At 40.3% G+C, this 27,281-nt stretch overlaps 1 protein-coding gene across 3 annotated transcripts in view; it reads right to left on the reverse strand.

Moving 5' to 3' along the window:
* The window catches only part of LOC126470531 (protein inturned), a 258,007-nt gene that overhangs the window by 151,547 nt on the left and 79,179 nt on the right, over nt 1–27,281 (reverse strand). For all 3 annotated transcript variants that reach the window (XM_050098452.1, XM_050098451.1, XM_050098450.1), the window contains exons 9-10: nt 14,830–14,907; nt 1,908–2,106 (exon numbers count right to left, since the gene is read on the reverse strand). In XM_050098452.1, coding sequence (XP_049954409.1) covers nt 1,908–2,106; nt 14,830–14,907 — 277 coding nt within the window. The remainder of the gene's footprint in view (nt 1–1,907; nt 2,107–14,829; nt 14,908–27,281) is intronic.

The raw sequence follows: 27,281 nt of genomic DNA on the forward strand, positions 1-27,281 counted from the left end.
GATTCTATTAAATAATTATGAAATAATGTGCTTAAGAAATATTACTACAATATCTGTGATGAGTTCATTCAGAATGATCACAGATTATCTCTTGACTCAAAAATATCTTCTACTTGACTGACCAGAAGGGTCACTACTTCTTACTCCCTGGTGAGTAAAATATCTACAGCAGATGATAAAATGCTGATATACAACATAACTGCAAGAAACAGAAAGACTGATTCCAGCTGAACTTCATCAACTTTTTTTGAAACATCTGCAACTATTTTCACCATCTATTGAATTCTTCTAAAAAAAACTGACTGCACAGGATGAAGGGGCCACGTATTTATCAATTTCCAATACTCACACTAACAAAAATTTCAGTAGAAGGGTCACGTTGCATGTTGCTCTATTTTGCAAAGCCTATAGTACAGAAAAACTAGTTTACCATCACCTGTCTAAAAGATACATCATATTGTAAAGATGCCAAAAATTGCATTCTCTACATATCTATAGACTTTACATGTCATTAAATTGTGCTAGGTAATTTGACCAGTGCTAATGCCAAAAAATGAATAATCATAACTACAGCATTCTTCAATGGAAATATTACAAACTTAAAAAATTGAAGCCTTGTAAAGATGTTGATGAGAAACAATGTGTGCAGACTAAAATTTGGTAACGTGAAAGTTACCTTCATAACATAATATGAAGAGCACAGTTTAAGATATCTTCTGTGGTTGGTAATTGTTTGTTAAATTGACTAATCCACCATATATGGTTAAGCATGTTGATGGTGTCTTAACTGAACTAAGAAATGGCTGAAGGAAAGCACTGCAATGCACAGCGTCAAATGATTGTCAGAAACTATTTGAGAAGCTATGTTGATAGAAATACAATTAAGAGCCACCACTGCATTTACTATGCTTTATGTCACCAAAACTCAATCGATTTCTTCATTCCTGATTTTATGAATTAATTTTATCATTACTGTTTAAAAAATACTGGAAAGTAAAAATGAAATAGTTTAAATAAGGATTCATGAAGATCTTAATAATCAGTGTTATTCTTGTCTACGGAAGTTTCATCCCAGACTAATCTTCAGTACTGATGATTACAAACATAATTTTTGCAAAGTCTTATAATGTACATGATATGACACATCTTAAAGAGGCAAAATCCAAAAAAAGAGAAAAGTTTTGTCCCCAAAAAATGTTTAAGGCTGTGATGAGGATGTACCTTGCAATCTCAGTGTTGCTGCATTACTTTGAAAAAAATACTTGAAAATAAATGACAGATTGCTCTGGAGTTAACCCACACAGAAATGTGCTGCTCCTGGCACAAAGACATTGCAGTAGCCCCTCTTGAAGAAGAATGGCACTTCCTGACAATTTGTCTCTACAATGACATTATCACAACTTTAACAGTTTACCTTTTTTCACTAAAATTATACACACCCATTGATGATGATTATGAAAATTATGAAAACAAATCTTGTGCCAACAAATGAAAAATTAAGTTGCTACTTACAGATGATTCTCTTAACTTTATCATCGTATTTTGAATACAAGAAAAGATACCACCATAACTGTATAACATTGCTGGTTCCAAGCAAAAAAAACATACCATGGCCTACTAATGTTTGGTAGCTTACATCTCACAATCTTGGCTGCAGGTTTTTATAATGGTCAATCTCCAAAAAATAGCACAATGTATACTTTAACATATTGCACGAGAGTGAATTACTACTCACTGGCATCAGCCTACTGATACACGTTTTACACTTTTCAATTCACCTGGAAGTTATAAGCTGTAAGGTTTACAATGAACTAACAATTAATTAACATATTTTTACATGTATTTATTTAACAAGCAAACTAAAAATGCTGGCAATGAAAAGCACAATTAACACCTATTGCAATGACCTGTATATGATGAGGCACCGTCAACCAATGTGCTACAGTAAGCAGTTCTTCAAATTTTGCTGAAATCATGCATGGATTTTCATCCTGCAACATTGGGGAAGCTCTCTCAGCTGGCCACTTGTCACCGGTGAGAATGCGCATGAAGAACAGTGCGAAGAAATCATCCAAGGCCTGAAGATTAGCTTCATCTGAGAAAGCTCTGAAATATAAAATGATAACAGAACCTATCATAAAAATTAAGCTAAACTTTGAAATGAAGAAAACATTTTTTTTCATTAGTAGAACTGATTTTATCCTTGTTAGTAACAATGCACAATGTATCTTACTTTGAAAGACATGTGATATAATGCTAACTGACACCCGACTAGTATCTGCTGGAAATTAACAATCTAAATAAACCTTAATTTGTTAACAGTACCGAGCTAAGCTGCCTCTGTGTCAAAGTTTACTAACACACAGCTGTGCTGTTTGGTGCTCATCTTGGAGCTAAGCAAATTCGAATCCTGGTGGTGGAAGAAATTTTCAATGAGGCATTTGGCCGACAGTGAGAGAAGAGAAGGCGATGTAAAGTTCCTTATTCACCAGACTTTCATGATCCATTGATAACATCTAATGGTCCCCTTGGTGCTATTCGAGAGGAGTTGGCTATGGGCTGGCACTGGGTTTCACCCTCTCCCTTCTAACATCATCATTTTAAAACACGAACATGGCTACAAATTATAATCACTAACATTCAACAAAGACACTTAACACACAACTCTCACACTCAACTGCATCACCTCAGTATGTCAGGACCACCTGACATATTCCTGGGCCCCATATGGATGTCATGGTTACCAGAAACACATCACTCCTTATTGTCAATAATGCATGAACTGGAGTTGAACATGCATTCAGAGACCATGGACAGTACTTCAGAAGTTGCTGCTCCCCAGGTGTTTACCAGGTGCAGCATCTCATATTATGACAGAACAGAGAACTTAACATCACACCTCGATGAGTTCGCATGCCAGAGTGAGGCTTTTGGAGCATGTAAAGGACAAATCCACCCAAAACCCCAGGTAAGGGGGTTTCACAGATTGTGGAGTGCACGATCCTCACCTATGCCAAACTGTAGGAAATGTTTTAACTACAGATTATTTCAAGACAAAGCTCTCGAGTGCAGATCATCACGAACCTGGTTAGTTCACACAGGAGAATCGTATAAACATACCACTATTTGACCATAGGACAGACTCCCATATGGACTACACATGATGATAGAAGGGAGACGGTGAAGCCCAGAGCCAGCCCATAGCCAATTCCTCTCGAATAGCACCAAGGGGACCATTAGACATGATGGACAGATCATGATAACCAGTTTCACATGCCCTCACTCCATGAGATGCTGTGGAGAGGTATCAAATTTAAACCAGGAAACTGTGGCACAAAGTCTGGGAAATAAGGAACTTTACATCGCCTGCTCTTTTTTCACATTGTAATAAGCCTACCAGGCATAGAGAAACATTTGAAACATTTTAAAGCAAATAAATCACCAGGTCTGGATGAAATCCCAGTTCGATCTTACAAATTGACCCCTTACCTAGCTTGTATTTATCGTGAATCTCTTACCAGCACAAAGTCCCAAGCGACTAGAAAAAAGTGCAAGTGACTCCAGTATATAACAAAGGGGAAAAAAACTGAGCCGCAAAATTACAGACCAATATCCCTAACTTCTGTTTGCTGCAGAATCCTTGAACATACTTTCAGTTCAAACATAATAAACTTTCTTGAAACTGAGAACTTTATACGCATGGTTTTAGAAAGCATTGCTCGTGCAAAACTCAGCTAGCACTTTTCTCACACGATATATTGCGAACTATGGATGAAGGACTACAGGCAGATTACATATCTCTAGATTTCCGGAAAGCATTTGACACGATACCCCATTGCAGGCTGTTACTGAAGGTACAAGGATATGGAATAAGTTCACACATATGCGAGTGCCTTGAAGACTTCTTAAACAATAGAACCCCGTATGTTATCCTCGACGGCGAGTAATTATCAAAGACAAGGGTATTGTCAGGAGTAACCCAGGGAAGTGTGACAGGAGTGCTGTTGTGCTCTATATACATGAATGATTTAGCAGACATGGTGGGTAGCAATCTGCAGTTGTTTCCTGATGGTGTTATGGCATGTGGTAAGGTGTTGAAGTTGAGTGACTGTAGAAAGATACAAGACAACTTACACAAAATTTCCAGTTGGTGTGATGAATGGCAGCTTAGTCCTAAACGTGGAAAAATGTGGGTTAATGTGGCTGAGTAGGAAGATCAGATCTGCAATGTTTGGATACAGTATTACTAGTGTCCTGCTTGACACAGTCAAGTTGTTTAAATATCTGGGCATAACATTGCAAAGCGATATGAGGAGGAATGAGCATATGAGAACTGTGGTAGGGAAGGTGAATGGTCAACTTTGGTTTACTGGGAGAATTTGAGGAAAGAGTGATTCACCTGTAAAGGAGACCGCATATAGGATGCTGGAGTGACCTATTCTTGACTATTGCTCGAGTGTTTGCGATCTGTACCAGACCAGATTGAAGGAAGACATCGAGAAAATTCAGAGGCAGGCTGCTAGATTTGTTACTGGTAGGTTCAAACAACATGTAAATGTTATGGAGATGCTTCAAGAACTCAAATGGGAATCCCTGGAGGGAAGACATCATTCTTTTTGAGAAACATTATTGAGAAAATTTAGGGAACCGGTATTTGAAGCTGACTACCAAATGATTCTACTGCCACCAACATACATTGCAAGTAAAGACCTTGAAGACAAGATAAAAAACTAGAGCTCATATGAAGGCATATATACCGTCGTTTTTCCATCACTCTATTTGGGAGTGGAGCAGGAAAGGAAATGACAAGTAGTGGTGCAGGGTACCCTCCACCACACACACCTTACGATGGTTTGCAAATTATCGATGTAGATGTAGAAACACAAGTGGCAGCCTCATGTAGCCAAAGAGTGAGCCTGCCAGCAACAGCAATTTGTCCAACAACCATGATGCCTAATGGTGACCATGCTGCAGTTGGCAGTGACTCCGATGTATGTGTTTTCACACTGCTCTCTCATGGCAGCTGAGTCTATGCACCTAGTTTGATCTCAAGTAGATTCCTAATAGCAACCTCTGACTGGGGAATGTGTGTCATTGAGTGACTGTAGGAGGATACAGGATGACTTAGAATTTCTATTTGGTGAGGAGAATGACAGCTTGCTCTCAATGTAGAATAATATAAGTTAATGCAGATGAGAACGAAGAACAACCTGTTATGTTTGAATACAGTATTAGTAATGTGCTTAGGCATAATGCTGCAAAGTGATACATGTACATCTCTACATTGACATCCACATGGATACTCTGCAAACCATACTTAAGTGCCTGGCAGAGGGTTCATTGAACCTCCTTCACAATAATTCTATATTATTCCACTCTCAAACAGTGCATGGAAAAAACAAACACCTATATCTTTCCATGTGAGCTTTGATTTCCCTTATTTTATTATGATGATTGTTTCTCCCTAAGTAGGTCAGCATCAGAAAAATATTTTCGCATTCAGAGGTGAAAGTTGGTGATTGAAATTTTGTGAGAAGATCCCGTCGTGGTGGGAAATAGCTTTGTTTGAATGATGTCCATCCCAAATCCTATATAATGTCCATGAACTCCCCTCCCCTATTTCTCGATAATACAAAACATGCTGCTCTTTTCTCAATGTACTCCATTAATCCTATCTGATAAGGATCCAACACAGCACAGCAGTACTCCAAAAGAGGACAAACAAGTGTAGTATAGGCAGTCTCTTTAGGAGATTTGTTGCATCTTTTAAGTGTTCTGACAATAAAATGCAGTCTTTGGTTTGTCCTCCCCACAACATTTTGTGTGTGTTCTTTCCAAGTTAAGTTGTTCTTTATTGTAATTCCTAGGCATTTAGTTGAATTAATGGCCTTTAGATTTGATTGATTTACCATGTGAATGAAGTCTAGTGGATTCCTTTTACCACTCATGTGGATGACTTCACACTTTTCATTATTTAGGGACAATTGCCAATTTTTGCACCATATACACACATCAAAAAAGTTTTGCACCACCTTGGTTCCAAGAGTTCCAGAACCTGTACAGAAAACGAATAGAGATCAAAATAAACATCATTTCCATCCTTTTTATTGCTCACAAAAACCACACACTGCATGTCGTATCACCATACAGCGAGACCTTCAGAGGCAGTGGTCCAGATTGCTGTACACACTGGTGCCTCTAATACCCAGTAGCACATTCTCTTGCATTGATGCATGCCTGTATTTGTTGCGGCATACTATCCACAAGTTCATCACAGCACTGTTGGTCCAGATTGTTCCACTTCTCAATGGTGATTCGGCATAGATCCCTCAGAGTGGTCGGTGGGTCATGTAATCCATAAACAGCCCTTTTCAATCTATCCCAGGCACGTTTGATAGGGTTCATGTCGGGAGAACATGCTGGCCACTCCAGTCAAGCGATGTCATTAACCTGAAGGAGTCATTCACAAGATGTGCAAGATGTGGGCATGAATTGTCATCCATGAAGATGAAAGCCTCACGAATATGCTGCTGATATGGTTGCACTATTGGTCGGAGGATGGCATTCACGTATCATACAGCCGTTACGGCACCTTCCATGACCACCAGCGATGTATGTTGGCCCCACATAATGCCACCTCAAAAAAGTAGGGAACCTCCACCTTGTTGCACTCACTGGACAGTGTGTCTAAGGCATTCATCCTGACAGGGTTGCCTCCAAATACGTCAACAATGATTGTCTGGTTGAAGGCATATGCGACACTCATTGGTGAAGAGAACGTGACGCCAATCCTGAGCAGTCAATTCGGCATGTTGTTGGGCCCATCTATACTGCACTGCATGGTGTCATGGTTGTAAAGATGGACCTCGCCATGGACATTGGGAACGAAGTTGCGCATCATGCAGCCTATTGCACATAGTATGAGTCATAACACAATGTCCTGTGGCTGCACGAAAAGCATCATTCAACATGGTGGCGATGTTGTCAGGGTTCCTCTGAGCCATAATCCTTAGGTAGCGGTCATCCACTTCACTAGTAGCCCTTGGGAGGCATGTCATCGACAGTTACTGTCTCTCTGTATCTCCTCCATATCTGAACAATATTGCTTTGGTTCACTCTGAGACGCCTAGACACTTCCCTTGTAGAGAGCCCTTCCTGACAAAAAGTAACAATTCGGACATGATCGAACCGCAGTATTGACTGTCTAGGCATGGTTGAATTACATGCAACACAAGCCATTTACCTCCTTCCTGGTGGAATGACTGGAATTGATCGGCTGTTGGATCCCCTCTGTCTAATAGGTGCTGCTCATACATGGTTCTTTACATATCTGGGTGGGTTTAGCTCCATCTCAGAATAGTCAAAGAGACTGTGCTGTGATACAATATCCACAGTCAACGTCTATCTTCAGGAGTTCTGTGACCTGGGGTGATGAAAAACTGTTTTTGATGTGTGTAGATATCATTTCTGAATCATTTTGTGATTTTATTTATCTTCTGTTGATTTACTAGGTGATAAATGACAGTATCCACTGCAAACGACCTAAGATGGTTGCTCAGATTGTCTCCTAAATCATTTATATAGCTAAGGAACAGCAGTGGGCCTATAAAACTACCTTTGGTAATGACAGAAATCACTTCTGTTTCACTTGATGACTTTCTCATCAATTACTGCGAACTGTGACCTCTCTGACTGGAAATCCCAATCCCAATCGCATAACTGAGATGATATTCCATAAGCACGCAATCTGATTACAAGCTGCTTGTGAGGTACAGTGTCAAAAGTCTTCTGGAAATCTAGAAATACAGAATCAATCTGAAATCCCTGTCAACAGCAGTCAGCACTTCGTGTGAGTACAGAGTTAGTTGTGTTTCACAAGAACGATGTTTTCTAAATCCATGTTGACTGTATGTCAACAGACCATTCTCTTCGAGGTAATTCATAATGTTCGAACACAGTATATGATCGAAAATTATGCTGCATATCGACATTACTCCTATTGCCTTTCTTGAATACTGATGTGACCCGTGCAACTTTCCAGTCTTTGGGTACAGATCTTTCATTGAGCAAGCAGTTGTATATGATCGTTAAGTATTGAGCTATTTCATCAGCTTAATATGAAAGGATCCTGATTGGTATACAGTCTGGACTTGAAGACTTGCTTTTATTAAGTGATTTAAGTTGCTTTACTAATCCAAGGATATCTACTTCAAAATTATTCGTGTTGGCAGCTGTTCTTTATTCGAATTCTGGAATATTTACTTGATCTTCTTTGGCGAAGGAATGTCGAAAGGCTGTGTTTAGAAACTCTGCTTTAGCAGCACTGTCATTGATTGTCTTTCCATTGCTATCACACAGAGAAGGCATTGGTTGTGTCTCGCCACTAGCACACTTTATATACAAGCAGAATCTCTCTGGATTTTCTTCTTTGTGGAAACTACTGTATGCATCTCACATTGAAGTCCACGCAAAATTTTGAGCTTCTGTAAAAGATCATCAATCTTGGGGATTTTGAATTCGTTTAAAGTACCACGGGGGATCAGCTTCGTCATTTGTTAAGTTATTTGATATCAATCTCTCAGTTACTGTTGATACTATTTCTTTGAATTCAGGCCACATCTGTCAAGCACTTACATTGTTAATTTGGAAGGAGTACAGATTGTCTCTCAGGAAAGCATCAAGCAAATTTTTATCTGCTTTTTTGAATATGTATATTTTTTGTTTATTTTTGGAGGATTTGAGAGTTATGGCATTCAATCTCTCTATGACAACCCTGTGTTCTCTAATCCCTGTATCCATTTTGATGCTCATTATTAGCTCAGGATTATTTGTTGCTAAGAGGTCAAACGTTTTTTCATAACCATTTACCATTCGAGTGGACTCATGAGTTAACTGTTTGAAATAATTTTCAAAGAATGAATTTAGCTCAATTTCGGATGATGTTTTATGCGTACCTCTTGATTTAAACATGTATTATTGCTGATATATCGAGGGTAAATTGGAGTCACTACCAATTATAATTGTATGAGTCGGGTATGTGTTTGAAACTAGACTCAAGTTTTCTTTAAACCTTTTGGCAATTGCATCATCTGAGTTGGGAGGTCGGTAAACAGCAACAAATACACCACCGCCATCTGTGTTTAGCCTATACTGTCTGAACACCATTAGGTCCTCTGCAAAAATTTCAGCTGAACTTATATCCTGCTTTCAGTGCCTATAACAGTTTGAGCATCAGTGCTTTCTATTAGCACTTGGAGCTCTGATACTTTCCCAACACAGCTACGAAAATTTAAAACTGTTATATCAATGGCTCCTAGATCTACATTCTTCCTGTGTTCAGTCCACACCCTTTGGGACTGAAGCCCTTTTTGTGTTTCTCCGAGACATTCTAACCTAAAAAACCACTTAGTCCACACCATACGGTCCCTGTTACCCATGTAGCCGCCTCCTGCATGTAATGAGAATACCACGTAAGGTCAGTAGCAGCGCAGCCAAATGGTTGATGTGATTTTACTCAGACAATTCTGATCTATAAAAGAAACTGCAAGTAGAACACTAGTGTGACCAATTCTTGAGTTGTGCTCAAGTGATGGGATCCCAACTATGTCAGATTAAAGAAAGACACTGAAGCTATTCAGAAGTATGCTTTTAGAATCATTACTGGTGGGTTTGATCAACACACTAGTATTATGGAATTGCTCTGTAAACTTAAATGTGAGTCCCTGGAGGAAAGAATACATTTTTTTTGGTAAACACTAATGAGAAAATTTACAGAACTGACATTTGCAGCTTACTGCAGAATGACAATTTTAGTGCACTAATGTATATTTTGCTTGAAGAGTGCAAAGACAAGAGAAATCGCAGCTCATACAGAGGCATATAGACAGTTGTTTTTTCCCTTGCTCCTTCTGTGAGTGGAAGAGGAAAGGGAATCACTATTAACAGTACAAGGTACCCTCTACTGTGCAGCTTATGGTGGCTTGTGGAGATGTAGCCATTAAATCTGAACCTGGTTTATGGTGAGCTTTCAAGTGGCACTTTATAGTCACTTATGTCACCTGCCCCATTGTAGATCTGGGTTTTCTGTCTTTTTATGACCTCATACCTCACATGCATCATAGCTGCATCTTGGACTGAACAACTTCGGTACTAACAACTGGTCAGCTACTTCATTACAGGGATCTGACAGTGCATTTCACCACAATACTGCCTCATATCTTACACCTCCTAACAGAATTTCTGTCATTTATACATTTAGTGGACGTGTCACACCAACTTTGCCCTCCCCCCACTTCCCACTTCATGCTACTCTACAGCACATCATATAGAGACTACAGCCAGGCCACCGTGTCTCCTATCAAGCATGCTGTCTTAGTCCTGTCAAACTCCAGATTGCCAAAGCGAAATTTGATGCAATGGTTCAGGTGGGCACAGCACAGCTGACGGAAGACATGTGGACATAACTGCTGCACTCAGTGGCAAAGAAGCCTGTTGGCTGAGAGCTATGTGTAGATTATAGAGCACTAAATGCTTAGATGATTTCCAACCATTACCTGGTGTGAGAAATTGGAGATTTTGTGTGTCACATTTCTGGTTATACAACTTTTTGATACTGGACCTTTTCTAGGCCTACTAACAGATCCCAGTAGCCTCTGAAAATATGGTTAGCTCAACATTGTTTGGAGTATTTGAATTCCTCTACGTCTTATGGCCTCCACAATGCTGCACACACTTTCCAAAGGTTTGCTGATGACATATGAAAGTGGCCTAGATTTCTGTTTCTGCTACCTTCATCATGTGCTAGTGGCATCATCTTCACCAGAAGAACATGAGCATCATTACTGAGAAGCTTTCCACCAGTTTGAAACTATGCAGTACTACTGAATACTATTTAATGTGTTTTGGGCACAACTGAAATAAGTTTTGTATTTAGTCCTGACTACAGTGTGAGAACTGTACTGATACTTAGTTATGGTAAACTTGTATCACCACCTTATAGCTTATATCGCCAAATTCCTGGAGCCACTACATGTGGTCCTAACTGGCCCCACAATGAATTGAATTCACACCCCTCACATGGAATAACCATCTACAGGAGGTATTCAAAATATGTCAGTTAAGTCTCGTGTGGGTTGCACTGCTCACACATCCCACTGGGTAGAGTCCATTTGGTGATCTCTTCAGATGCTTTAGTTTCTTGTGTGAGTGTGAGTGTGTGTGTTGGTGCGGTTTTGCAACAGCGTGTCCACTGCACCTGGAAATCCTGTGGTTTTTTCCACCAAAAAGCTGACAGAAAGACAGTACTCTTGGACACAATTTTATACAGAGTTCTGGCTGTCTATGAGGCCATACAATATTTTATGTTTATGGTTGATGGCCACATCTGAATCGTATACACTGAGCACTGACCGCCAATGTTTACATTTCCACACTTCTTGAACAACTGTCCATCAGTCCAAATGAATTATCTGAATTTCATTGCTCTGTTTATGGGTGACATATGGCATATCAGTGGTGCTGAATAGTGGTTGCTGACACACTGGTCAGAGATGGCACTATGTCTCATCCTACGTATTTTGAAGAGCTGGCAACAGCATACAATAATGACACAGAACTGAAGGACCTGCTGCAAGAAACACTGACCCTTCAGCTGTGGCGTGTGTCACTGCCAGGCATTGATATAGCAATGTATTGTGATGAAGCCACTGGCTGGATGCAGCTATATGTACTTGCATCACTGTGCTACCATGAATTCAAGTCCTTATGTGGACTAAGTCATCCAAGCATCAGGTATTTTGAGGACACTAGTGACACAACACTTTGTATGGCATGGTTCACAGAAAGACAGCTACTCATGGACCCAGGAATGTCTCTCCTGCCAGAAAGGCAAAATGATATACCACGAACAGGCTAGGAAAATTTGCTGCCACTGTACATTTTACACAGCTGCCTGCATGTGGATCCCATCATCCTACTACCTGTTTTTTCACATCTTCCATTACTGCCTGACAGTGACTGATGGATTCACGAAGTGTCAGATGCTTTAAAGCAACAAGATCAAACAGCAGAGAGTGTGACCCATGCCTTTATTTACGGCTGGGCAGTGCATTTCAGCTAACTGGAACATGCAACATCCAATGAAGATTGCCAATGGGCGGCAGAGGTACTCCATACTATGGGATGATTATATGGTACAAATCTCAGAAGCATAATAACATAACATGCAGATTCTAATGGCATAATAGAATGCCCTCTTCATGCTCTGCAACTGGATCTTGGATGGACACACTCTGATGGTACTGCTTGAACTGCACAGAGTGCTGAAGGAGGACTGTCAGGAGTCTATGGCAGAACTCATGCATGGTGAGCTTCTGTGATTGCCAGGTGAATTCTTCTTCCCATCACCTACATCTGCTAGTATAACACTTGATCTGTAACAAATCTACTGAAGAAGATGGAAGCGTTGAGATGAACATCTGCTTGTACACAACTAACGAGCCACGTTTTGTTTTCGCAGACCTGGCCCTGACAAAACCCATATCCTAGTACTGAAGAACATTGTTTAAAGTTTGGAACTGCCTTACCACCGCCCCTATGCAGTTGGAGAATTGGATGACACAATGACGACACTTTGTGTAAAGGAGAGAAAGAAATTTATGTCATCAATTGATGTAAACCGGCATACCCGAGTGTCAAAGACACCGCTGAACTGCTGCCCACTATTGCATGGGCTCCTATGCCACACTCACACTCAAAACACAGATGCTGCCCCCTGCCAGACATCAAGAGAAGAGGTTGAAACTGTGATGATGGGATATGGACGATGAGTACCATTTCACCTAGATCCATGTGTGATTTCATAAGCTGGCAATTACTGTTTGTTTCTCCCTGCAGAGGTAGTAGTACGATAGTCTCAGTGTCACACACTTCCATGCTGGCAAATGGGCAAAACTGTGGCAGAAATTTAGCAAGGGCTCTGGCAGACTATCTGTGGTAACGAAGCCAGTTTTTACCTAGCCAGCGACCTAGACAGACAGTAGTTTTAACTTCTGCTATGTATAAATTTACACAAATAAAATTGCATACTATCATATATACTCTTTGCATACTTGTACCCCACATATCAACAACACTGAAGATACAAGCAAGCACTACATTAATTTTGGTTAAGATAATTGGGAATATTTTGTAGGTTTAGAGCTTCAGACATAATCAGTTAACCTGGCATGTTTTACACAAAGATTCATTAGGTTAAATTAGGGAAAGATGAAATTCTTAAAGAAACTTAAACTAAGCCAGGTCCAGTTGGTGAGTGTTAAGATTATTATCTCACACACACACACACACACACACACACACACACACACACACACACACACCTGTATCACTCAGAACTTAGCCGAGAGAGGAAGATCAACACTGATATTCACTTAAGAGATTAAATTTGAATGTTACAGATTAAATTTGAATGTTACAGACTTTGGAGAGAATAGTCGACAGATCGAAAATCAGAAAAGGAGGCAACTGCAAAAGAAGTGTAGATGAAACACAGATGAACAGATTAATGGAAGAAAAGCTGATTAGATTTTAATGTCCTGACAACAAGACTATCACTACAGATGGAGCACAATCTCAAATTAGGAAACGAAATCTGCCATGTCCTTTTCAAAGGAATGTCCCCTGTATTTTCATTAAGTAATTTAGGGAATCTCGGAAAGCCCAAGTCCTGGTAGCTAGATGGGAAATGGATACATTGTCCTTCTGAATATGCATCCAGTGTCTTAGCCAATGTACTACTTTGCTCGGTATGACTACGGGAGAGAAGGCCATAACATGAACTTCGGGTTTTAAAAAAATAGACAGGGTATAAGAAGGATATGGGAGGATGGAAATGATAAAAAAAACTGAAAAAAGTAATAATAAAAGTAAATAAAAAATAAACAGTCAATATTAAAAGTGTGTTTGGAGGCTGGGGGATAAGGAACTGGGCCAAACAGGTGACAGGAACCAAGTACCAATTAAGGAGCAAATTGCACCTACAAATACAGGGTAGAAACAAACCTGGGATCTGAAAGACTATGAGCATTCATCTTTTCTATGCTTATATCATTCAGCTGCCACCTAGTAAAGACAATTCTTCCCATTGTCATTTGTTTCTAATTAGAGTTCAGAATACTCTTTGGTACACAAGAAAAATTCAGATGAAGGTATGGATTAAAAACAAATAGAAAAATAAACACACACACACACACACACACACACACACACACACACACACAAAAGCTGTAATCAATCATAAGCTCTGTTATTCTATGGCCACAACAATGGGTGGTTAGCCCTTATTTGGAAACACTTATCACCTTCCTAAGCCTTTATCTTTTACATTTTATCATTAGAAACTCATAAAAGGAAGGAAGATTAGTGTTTACAGCCCGGTCAATTTTGATATCATTAGAGACAGAGAATAAGCTCACATTGTTTCAAGTATAGGGAAGGAAATTTGCCATGCTCTATCAAAGGAACCATCCTGGAATTTGTCTGGAGCAATTTAGGGAAATAATGTAAAACTTACACCTTGATAGCTGGATGTGGATTTGAACCATGGTCTTCCTAAATGTACATCTGGTGTGCTAACCACTGCACCATCTCACTTCGTAGACTCAAAGAAAAACCTCCAAGACGCCATATCAGTTAGTACATTTCATTGTTGTCCTTGCCTCAGTAAGTATTTTCATCTTATCAGTTTAATGTTTTAGCTTTCATTTTGCAGTTTTAGATATTTAATAGGAAGGAATATCATATTAAATAAAATATTAATTGCTTCCTCACCTAGGCACTGTCTTATAACAAAATTCAAGGTTACGAATAATATCTGCCAGAAGCTGGTGTGCTTCCCACAATGGACACCTGGAAGTAAAAAATAAAGAGTAATTTTAATTTATACACAAAAGATACAAGTGAATCATAAATGATAATACATTGAAAAAGAAAGTGAAATTATGTCTACATCTACATCTACATCCATACTCCGCAAGCCACCTGACGGTGTGTGGCGGAGGGCACCCTGAGTACCTCTATCGGTTCTCCCTTCTATTCCAGTCTCATATTGTCCGTGGAAAGAAGGATTGTCGGTATGCTTCTGTGTAGGCTCTAATCTCTCTGATTTTATCCTCATGGTCTCTTCGCGAGATATACGTAGGAGGGTGCAATATACTGCTTGACTCTTTGGTGAAGGTATGTTCTCGAAACTTTAACAAAAGCCCGTACCGAGCTACTGAGCGTCTCTCCTGCAGAGTCTTCCACTGGAGTTTATCTATCATCTCCATAACACTTTCGCGATTACTAAATGATCCTGTAACGAAGCGTGCTGCTCTCCATTTAACTGTTAAAAAAGAAGAATATCACTCCCGTCTACTTGTCCCACACCACATTCAAAGTAAAGAGCGTATGGCATACTGCTTCAATCATTTCCTTCTGTATGGCTTCCCTTCACAGATTTATTTGTCAGCAAACCTGACATTCTCCAGATATAAAGTACTATATGTTGATAACAATGATCAGGGAACACTTGGTGTAGCTGTGCTATGTTATTGTTGTTGTTGTTAGTGGCGGTGGTTGTTATTTAAATGGGAAAAATAGCTTCACAAAATCTGTTATTTTAAAATGCAGCTAAAGTGCTGTAAAGCTTAATCGCCACCTAAACTGATGGATTACCATCACCAGTATCTTGTACTCTTTTCCCATACAACACTACGAAGAGATCTGTCAAGTGAACATTTTTATATAGCATTGCTAGCCAAGTTCCACTCATAAAACTGGTTTTAATACCAACAATTAGCTAATAAAGTGCTATTAAGACACCATAATTTAGCAGCTTTGGTTAAAGATGCAGGTTATAAACAGAGAGGTAAAAAGTTTGAGCTGATGCAAATAATGGCTTACACTAACTCTGTCTACTTATGCAACAGAATACTAATATTTAATTTTCCAATATAGAGTTAAACCTTCTTTAAAATTAATGATTAGATAGATTAATTATTCATTCCATAGACCCACAAAAGAGGGGATCCTCCTGGGTGTGGAACATGTCAGATAAACACATTACAAAATGTAATTAGAAAAAATTGATTTTCATTAATTTTAATGGTCCTCAGTCAATAAACAGTAAAATTATGTACACAAATTAAAATTAAACTTCTAATATTTACAGGTTTAATACTTATATCTGCTTTCATTAAATACATCATTCACACAGTAGCTAGTTACTTGGCTATTACAACCAAGTATTGTCAAAAATTAAAGTAAATTATTCATTTCAATGAACCTCAGTTAAGAACATTCAAATTATGTACAAGATTTAAAATTAAACTTCCACTATGTACAAACTTAAGACTTACATCTGTTTTCTGTACATCCATCATTCACACAGTAGGTAGTTACTTGGCTGTTACAACCAAGTAATGTCAAAAATTAAAGTACCGGTATAATAAATTTTCATTAAAATGGTCTACTGAACTTGTTGAGAAATCCATGGGTGGAATAGAAGGAGTTGGCCACCAAAAATTCTTTTAAATTATGTTTAAATTGTGCCTTGTCTGAAACTAAACTCTTAATGGTTGCTGATAACTTATTGAAAATATGCATTGCTCAATACTGGACTCATTTCTGGACAAGAGTAAATGATTTTAAATCTTTATGTATATTGTTCGTATTACTAAAACTGGTACTGTGCACTAAGTAGTTAGTTGGAAAAAGAGATGTATTATCTACAACAAACTTTATTTCTAAATCCCCTATTCAGTCACTCGTTGACCACGATGGCACCGAAACAGAGGACGACCGAAGAAAGGCAGAAATACTGAATTCAGTGTTCCGAAACTGTTTCACTGCGGAAAATCGTAACACGGTCCCTGACTTCAGCCGTCGCACGGATGCCAAAATGGAAAATATTGAAATAAACGATATCGGAATTGAAAAACAACTGCTATCACTTAGTAGCGGAAAAGCATCCGGACCAGACGAGATACCCTTAAGATTCTACAGTGATTATGCTAAAGAACTTGCCCCCTTTCTATCAGCAATTTATCGTAGATCGCTGGAAGAACGTAAAGTACCTAGCGACTGGAAGAAAGCGCAGGTCGTTCCCATTTTCAAGAAGGGTCATAAATCAGATGCGAATAATTATAGGCCTATTTCGCTTACGTCAATCTGTTGTAGAATAATGGAACATGTTTTGTGTTCTCGTATTATGACGTTCTTAGATAATACAAATCTCCTTCATCATAACCAACATGGATTCCGCAAACAGAGATCATGTGAAACTCAGCTCGCCCTATTTGCCCAAGAAATTCACAGTGCCGTAGACACTGGCGAGCAGATTGATGCCGTATTCCTGGACTTCAGGAAGGCATTTGATACGGTTCCGCACTTACGTTTAGTGAAAAAAATACGAGCTTACGGAATATCGGACCAGGTTTGTGATTGGATTCAGGATTTCCTAGAAGCAAGAACACAACATGTCATTCTTAACGGTTCAAAATCTGCAGATGTAGAGGTAATTTCGGGAGTACCGCAGGGAAGCGTGATAGGACCTTTATTGTTTACAATATACATAAATGACTTAGTTGACAACATCGGTAGCTCCGTGAGGCTATTTGCAGATGACACGGTTGTCTACAAGAAAGTAGCAACATCAGAAGACTCGTACGTACTCCAGGAGGACCTGCAGAGGATTAATGCATGGTGCGACAGCTGGCAGCTTTCCCTAAACGTAGATAAATGTAATATAATGCGCATACATAGGGGCAGAAATCCATTCCAGTACGATTATGCCATAGGTGGTAAATCATTGGAAGCAGTAACGACCGTAAAATACTTAGGAGTTACTATCCGGAGCGATCTGAAGTGGAATGATCACATAAAACAAATAGTGGGAAAAGCAGGCGCCAGGTTGAGATTCATAGGAAGAATTCTAAGAAAATGTGACTCATCGACGAAAGAAGTAGCTTACAAAACGCTTGTTCGTCCGATTCTTGAGTATTGCTCATCAGTATGGGACCCTTACCAGGTTGGATTAATAGAAGAGATAGACATGATCCAGCGAAAAGCAGCACGATTCGTCATGGGGACATTTAGTCAGCGCGAGAGCGTTACGGAGATGCTGAACAAGCTCCAGTGGCGGACACTTCAAGAAAGGCGTTACGCAATACGGAGAGGTTTATTATCGAAATTACGAGAGAGCACATTCCGGGAAGAGATGGGCAACATATTACTACCGCCCACATATATCTCGCGTAATGATCACAACGAAAAGATCCGAGAAATTAGAGCAAATACGGAGACTTACAAGCAGTCGTTCTTCCCACGCACAATTCGTGAATGGAACAGGGAAGGGGGGATCAGATAGTGGTACAATAAGTACCCTCCGCCACACACCGTAAGGTGGCTCGCGGAGTATAGATGTAGATGTAGATGTAGATTAAGGAATAAATATACTGAGAAGCTGTGGTTAGTATACCCAATTCTTTGAATAGGTTTCGACATGATGTTCTTGGATTTTCACAACACATTACTCTCATTATATGCTTCTGTACTCTCAAAATTTTTTCTTGGTTGTGGGGTTACCCCAAAATATGATACCATATGACATAATGGAGTGAAAATAAAGCAAAATATGCCCGTTTTTTTATATTTGTATCTCCTATGTCTGACATCATTTGCACTGCAAACACAGACTTGTTTAGGCACTTAAGCAGTTCGTTAGTATGTCACTCCCAACTGAATTTATCATGAAGTTGTAATCCCAAGAATTTTACACTCTCAGCTTCTTCTATTTCCATGTCATCATATTTTATACACACACTAGAAGGAAATCTCTTGGAAGTTCTGAACTGCATATAGCGGGTCTTTTCAAAGTTTAATGACAGTGAATTGGCTATGACATTTATTAATGTCAGTAAAAATTTGATTAGCTGCACTTTCTAAATTTATATTTGATTTACTATTTATTGCAATGTTTGTATCATCTGCAAATAAGACAAACTTGGCATCTGGTAATGTTGCAGATGACAGGTCATTAATATACATAAGAAAAAGTAGTAGACCTAGTATGGAACCTTTGGGAACCCACATGTAATTTCTTCCCAGTCAGATGATGTCTGATTGCCTATTGTTGAAGTGTTACGTAATGACACCCTTTGTTTTCTATTAGTAAGATATGACTCAAACCACTTTGCAGCACTACCAGTGACGCCATAATATTTTAATTTACTTAAAAGAATGGTGTGATTCACACAGTCAAAAGCCTAAAGATGAAAAACATGAATAAATAGGGGGATACAAGATGACAAATTTCTAATTGGTGTGGTGAATGGCAGCTAGCTTTAAATATAGAAAAATGTAAGTCAGTGCAGTTGAGTAGTTAGGCTCTCTCCTGTCATACAAGTTTAAGCACAGAAGAATTGTGATACTGCCTGTGGACTCAATATACATTTTCTAATTTTGAATGGCACACCAGACTTGCAAAATTTGATGTCCAGATATAACTGTGTTTCTTTTGTAACTTTCTCACTAAAATAACTTCATGCCCAACCATTCTAACTAATAATTTGTTTATAGAATGGAAGAGAATTACTGACATATCTGTTAGCCAATTTCTAAACAGACTCTCTGACCAGTATGGAGAAAGACTCATAATCAACAGCATATATGTTCACAAGAATCAGCAGAGCTCTAGTGGGAAATTGTTAGGGCTATAACTAGTCATGGCTTTATTTCATGTTTCAAGGAAGTAAACTGGAGCTCTAAATATAACGAAGAAAACACCAACTGCAAATAAAATTAGTTCAGTAATGAAGTGACACTAATATTTGAAAGCATTTTTCCAAAAAGGGATTACAGAACTGAAACAAAAGACTCTAACAATAAGCCAAGGATCACCACTGGTATAAGGATTTAGTGACAAAGAATGCAAGAACTGTATATTGATTTAAAAAAAAATGAAACAACTCTGCACAGTTAAAATGTTTAGTATAGTTATTAAGATATACATTTGTTACTTGATAGCTTCATTATTACCAGCAAAAATTCCACTGCCTGAGTGTAAAATTGAGTCAAATTTACAAAAAACTTGACAGTATGAGCCCACTGTTTACTATTACATTGCACCGCTTCTGGCCTGAATGCATGCACTGATTTGGTTTGGAAGTGTGTCAGAAGAGCATTGTATTCTCTCCTGAGGCAAACTGGTGCATAACTATTGGTATTGGTTCTTGATAACCTAGATACTGGCACTGGGACAGATTTGATGTCCTAGCAGGTCCCATACACATTATCGGGGATATATCTAGTGATCTTACTGGCCACATGAGTACCTCAACATCACGCAGACGGTTCATAGATACATGTGACATGTCTGTATGAGCATTGTCCTGTTCAAAAATGGCACCACATTACTGTTATGTGAGAGGAAATGTGACGGTGCAGGATCTTTGTGATGTAACAATGTGTTCTCAGAGTTTCCTCAATCACTATCAGCCAGCAGCCATAACCTGAAGTCATACCCGATGGATCCCCACACCATAAAGCCATTAGTAACACTGCTGTGTCTCTAGAAAACATTGGAGGAAGCATGAGTTCTCTGGCCAGGTGGCTCCCATACTCCCTGATGATGGTCACACAGAGTACTGCAAAACTGCACTTCAACACGGATCACACTGCAACTCCACTCATCAGCAATCCATGCTTCCCATCATGGTACCATTCCAGCCGTTTGTGCTGTGGTGTCAACTGCAGCCTTTGCATGGGACAGCAATTCCATAGTCCAGCTGCTGCTAGTCTCCGACCAGTGGTGCAGGATGACATAGAATGTTGCAGAGAGTCCATTACTTGTTCTTGGATAACGGGCACACATATGAGTGTTTACAATGTGATTGGTGTACAATATAGTGATTCTTGCCTGTAGTGGTCAGATGTGGTTCACCAGTATGCCTGCCCTCACATTCCCAAGCAGTCTGAACATTACAGCACTGTCATGTCTGAATGCCACTTAAATATGGATATTGCACAATTCAACCAGGTGGCCAATTGGAGACCCACAATGTTGCCACTTTTAAATTCGGTCAGGTGCTTATACTGTTGTCTCGTACGAGCATGCATCTCTGCATCATTAACAGCGATCATTCAACAGCTGATGTTGTCCACATCCATTATATACCCAACCGAGCCAATTAGCAACAGTAAACATGATCAACACTAATGCACTCTGGTGTCTGTTCTACAAGTCACAGAGAAGTGCTGCTCTAATCAGTTACATACCTGCCGATGGTGAGTACATGTACGAAGTAATAGGGGTCGAAAAATATGGAAACACTGAGAAAATGTGTGCCTGAACATACATCAATGACAATGACATGCAGACAATCCTGCAGGTTGCACCTGTGAAATTTTCTCAATATGTTGCGAATGTCAGTCATGGCCACAACAGTGTCCTGTATACCTGTGAACACATTGTGTGTCGTCGTAACTGCCATCTGCATCACGTCTGCTGTGCAGTGAACTATGTTAATTTAAGTATTAACTGTATTTTTCTTACTTGTCACTTCTTCTTCTGTGTGTTTGCTTTTAGGAAGCTTTAACTGTCGAGTGCTAGTAATAGTGTTCCATAGATTTCGTGTTTGTTTTGAACACAGTCAGAGAGAGTCCCTTCAGTCAGTCATAGTGCCAGTAGTGCTGGTGTTTGTTTTGAATACAGTTCAGAGAAAGTTAGTGCTATTTTCATTGTTTTCTACAAGAAGTGTCTAGTAACCACAGTTTAGTCAACTATCAGCCGCCTTTAGTGAATTAGCAGTCTAGTTAAAAGTTGATTAACTCTCTACAGTAAATTGATTTCTTAGGATGGATAGGATGTGTGACTGCTGTGTACGGACGCAGGAGGAGCTGGCCACTGTTCGCGAACAGCTGAACGTGTTGATGGCCACGGTCAACCGTCTTCAGGCTGCTGCCTCGGAGTGTGGCGGCAGTGGGGTGTCTGGTGCGTTGCATGGTACACCCCAGGTGTTACATGCTTCACCCACTGCCCCTGCTGCTGAGACATCTTCGCGGGTACCAGGCGCGGTTGGGCCACCCTCTCCCCAAGGGGAGTGGCGGGTTCAGCGGCATTCGGGGCGCACGAGGCGGAGAGTCAATGTGGAGGCTGGCCGTGTGGCATCGCCCGCTCTGCCTGTGAGTGGACATGTGGCCGCTCCTTCAGCAAGGTCCGAGCAGGCACACGGGGGGAGGGGTTTATTAGTGATTGGGAGCTCCAAAGTTAGGCGGGTGATGGAGCCCCTTAGGGAAATAGCGGAAAGGTCGGGGAAGAAGGCCAGTGTTCACTCTGTCTGCTTGCCGGGGGGGGGGGGGTCTCATCCGAGATGTGGAGGAGGCCCTACCAGCGATGATAGAGAGCACTGGGTGCACCCGACTGCAAATTGTTGTTCATGTTGGCACCAATGACTCCTGCCGTCTGGGTTCAAAGGTCATCCTCAGTTCATACAGGCGGTTGGTGGAGTTGGTGAAGGCGGAAAGCCTCGCCTGCGGTGTGGAATCTGAGCTAACTATTTGTAGTATCGTTCCCAGAACCGATCGCGGTCCTCTGGTTTGGAGCCGAGTGGAAGGCTTAAACCTGAGGCTCAGACAATTCTGTGGAGATCTGGGGTGCAAATTTCTCGACCTCCACTATCGGGTGGAGAAATGTAGGGTCCCCCTGAATAGGTCAGGCGTGCACTACACGCAGGAAGCAGCTACAAGGGTAGCAGAGTACGTGTGGAGTGCACATGTGGGTTTTTTAGGTTAGAGAATCCCCTCCCTAGGCCCAAAAAGATGCCTCCCGAGACACAGCAAGGTAGGAGTAGGCAAAATGCAACAGGGAATAACAATATTAATGTGCTAATAGTAAACTGCAGGAGCGTCTATAGAAAGGTCCCAGAACTGCTCTCATTAATAAACGGTCACAATGCCCACATAGTACTGGGGACAGAGAGTTGGCTGAAACCAGATGTAAACAGTAATGAAAATCTAAACTCAGATTGGAATGTATACCGCAGAGACAGGCTGGACAGTGAAGGGGGAGGCATGTTTATAGCGATAAGAAGTGCAATAGTATCGAAGGAAATTGACGGAGATCCGAAATGTGAAATAATTTGGATGAAGGTCACGGTTAAAGCAGGCTCAGACATGGTAATTGGATGTCTCTGTAGGCCCCCTGGCTCAGCAGCTGTTGTGACTGAGCACCTGAAGGATAATTTGGAAAACATCTTGAGTAGATTTCCCCACCACGTTACAGTTCTGGATGGAGATTTTAATTTGCCGGATATAGACTGGAAGACTCAAACGTTCATAATGGCTGGCAGGGACAAAGAATCCAGTGAAATTTTTTTAAGTGCTTTATCTGAAAACTACCTTGAGCAGTTAAACAGAGAACCGACTCATGGCGATAACATATTAGACCTTCTGGTGACAAATAGACCCGAACTATTTGAAACAGTTAACACAGAACAGGGAATCAGCAATCATAAAGCGGTTACTGCATCGATGATTTCAGCCGTAAATAGAAATATTAAAAAAGGTAGGAAGATTTTTCTGTTTAGCAAAAGCAACAAAAAGCAGATTTCAGAGTACCTGACGGCTCAACACAAAAGTTTTGTCTCAAGTACAGATAGTGTTGAGGATCAGTGGACAAAGTTCAAAACCACTGTACAATATGCATTAGATGAGTATGTGCCAAGCAAGATCGTAAGAGATGGAAAAGAGCCACCGTGGTACAACAACTGAGTTAGAAAACTGCTGCGGAAGCAAAGGGAACTTCACAGCAAACATAAACACAGCCAAAGCCTTGCAGACAAACAAAAATTACGTGAAGCGAAATGTAGTGTGAGGAGGGCTATGCGAGAGGTGTTCAATGAATTCGAAAGTAAAGTTCTATGTACTGACCTGGCAGAAAATCCTAAGAAATTTTGGTCCTATGTCAAAGTGGTAGGTGGATCAAAACAAAATGTCCAGACACTCTATGACCATAATGGTACTGAAACAGAGGATGACAGACTAAAGGCCAAAATACTAAATGTCTTTTTTCAAAGCTGTTTCACAGAGGAAGACTGCACTGTAGTTCCTTATCTAGATTGTTGCACAGATGACAAAATGGTAGATATCGAAATAGACAACAGAGGGATAGATAAACAATTAAAATCACTCTAAAGAGGAAAGGCCACTGGACCTGATGGGATACCAGTTCGATTTTACACAGCGTACGCGAAGGAACTTGCCTCCCTTCTTGCAGCGGCGTACCGTAGGTCTCTAGAATAGCGTAGCGTTCCAGAGGATTGGAAAAGGGCACAGGTCATCCCCGTTTTCAAGAAGGGACATCGAACAGATGTGCAGAACTATAGACCTATATCTCTAACGTCGATCAGTTGTAGAATTTTGGAACACATATTATGTTAGAGTATAATGACTTTTCTGGAGAATAGAAATCTACTCTGTAGGAATCAGCATGGGTTTCGAAAAAGACGATCGTGTGAAACCCAGCTCGCGCTATTTGTCCACGAGACTCAGAGGGCCATAGACACGGGTTCCCAGGTAGATGCCGTGTTCCTTGTCTTCTGCAAGGCATTCGATACAGTTCCCCACAGTCATTTAATGAACAAAGTAAGATCATATGGACTATCACACCAATTGTGTGATTGGATTGAAGAGTTCCTAGATAACAGAACGCAGCATGTCATTCTCAATGGAGAGAAGTCTTCTGAAGTGAGAGCGATTTCAGCTGTGCCGCAGGGGAGTGTCATAGGACCATTGCTATTCACAATATACATAAATGACCTTGTGGATGATGTCAGAAGTTCGCTGAGGCTTTTTGCGGATGATGCTGTGGTGTATCGAGAGGTTGTAACAATGGAAAATTGTACTGAGATGCAGGAGGATCTGCAGCGAATTGACGCATGGTGCAGGGAATGGCAATTGAATCTCAATGTTGACAAGTGTAATGTGCTGCGAATACATAGAAAGAAAGATCCCTTATCATTTAGCTACAATATAGCAGGTCATCAACTGGAAGCAGTTAATTCCACAAATTATCTGGGAGTATGCATTAGGAGTGATTTGAAATGGAATGATCATATAAAGTTGATCGTCGGTAAAGCAGATGCCAGACTGAGATTCATTGGAAGAATCCTAAGGAAATGAAATTCGAAAACAAAGGAAGTAGGTTACAGTACGCTTGTTTACCCACTGCTTGAATACTGCTCAGCAGTGTGGGATCCGTACCAGATAGGGTTGATAGAAGAGATAGAGAAGATCCAACAGAGAGCAGCGCGCTTCGTTACAGGATCATTTAGTAATTGCGAAAGCGTTATGGAGATGATAGATAAAACTCCAGTGGAAGACTCTACAGGAGAGATGCTCAGTAGCTCGGTACGGGCTTTTGTTGAAGTTTCGAGAACGCACCTTCACCGATGAGTCAAGCAGTATATTGCTCCCTGCTATGTATATCTCGCGAAGACCCCATGAGGATAAAATCAGAGATATTAGAGTCCACACAGAGGCATACTGACAATCCTTCTTTCCACGAACAATACGAGACTGGAATAGAAGGGAGAACCGATAGAGGTACTCAAGGTACCCTCCGCCACACACCGTCAGTTGGCTTGCGGAGTATGGATGCAGATGTAGATGTTGGAGCTCAGTGCGTTACAATGTGGGCAAACTGTTGGTGCTCATATGGTGGATGGTTTCACAATGAACGTAGCCAAAGTGGGGTGTTGCAAGAGGCGCCATATTGAAGATTTATACCGCATACAGGGAAAGTGGGACATGTGTGTGTTGAGCGATCATGATGTACTGTCATTGAAGATTATTGTGACAATAAATAAGAGGATGACAGCTGGAAGTCACTGCAGAACTGAATGTCGCATTCGTGAACCCTGTTAGCTCCAAAACAACATGAAGAGAGCTCCATATGCATGGAACTGCAGGATGAGCTGGAATTCCAAATCGCTTATCAGTGACACAAACACCCATAACAGGAAAACATGTGCTGAAGCCATAAAACCTAGACTATGCAGCAATGGAAGAAAGTTATTTGGTTGGATTAATCTTGTTTCACACTGTTTCCAATTTTTGGCTGAGGTTTACATGGCAGGCATTTGGTGATGATTACGGCAGCCACGAGTACTCTGCAAGGTCACATTTCTGCCAAGGATTATGTGACCATTTTGGCTGATCAGGTCCATCCCATGTTTGTTCTTCAACAGTGGTGCTGTGCTCCAAGACGACAAGGCCCCTGCTGACACAGCTCGCACTGTCCAGGATTGGTTTTGTGAGCACAAGGATGAAATGTTCCATTTCCCCTGGGCACCACAGTCACCAGATCTCACCTTCAACATTGTCACCTGAACTTGACACTATTTACCAGGAATAATGTTATAATATTCACTTGAAAACTATACAGGAACTGCCATTCTGAGATGACTGTAAGTTTTTTTGGATGCCAACCATGAGGACTTTGCATTTTTTGTCAGGCAGTGTAGTCTGAATCTCAAAAAAAGTATTTCTACACACCAAATCCACTTTATCGTGCTTACTGGTATTATATTTATGGCTCTTTCAAAAATGTCTAACTTCATTGAACAGGTGATACTACTTGAGAAAAAAGTTGGATAATAATGCACAAGTATTTAATATATTATCTGTAGGACATACAGCAGAAAGTAGTTTTAATTGTTATCAAATGGGTATGAATGGCATGAGTCTGACAGATGACTAGTGCATTGCATTGTTCCACAAGGATATATTTTTGATCCATTACTATTTCTCACTTAGATTAACGATCTCTCTCTGCCATCCAACATCACATGCAATTTTAATGTGTGTTTGTGATCCACAACAAAATCTCCACTAATCTGGAAGCCACTGTCCACCTATTGCATGTAGATGTCCCATAATAGTCGACTGATTTACTAGTGATAAATCTCTGTAAAACCAAGTACATTCAGTTCCATTCTGACAATTAAAGCCTACAGGAGATTGTTATTGCACATGAACATCTGCAGATATAGAGGATGTAGTGCTCAAAACTCTTCTTTCTAGATCTACATACATACCCTGCAAACCACTTTTAAGTGTCCAATAGATGGTACTTGGCATTACACCACATGTTAAGATTTCTTCCAGTTCCATTCACAGACGTATTACACATAGAATGACAGCTTAAACTCTTAGGTGTCCATATTGATGTCAGATTTAAATGA

Source organism: Schistocerca serialis, chromosome 3, assembly GCF_023864345.2.
Source record: "Schistocerca serialis cubense isolate TAMUIC-IGC-003099 chromosome 3, iqSchSeri2.2, whole genome shotgun sequence".
Lineage (NCBI taxonomy): Eukaryota > Metazoa > Arthropoda > Insecta > Orthoptera > Acrididae > Schistocerca > Schistocerca serialis.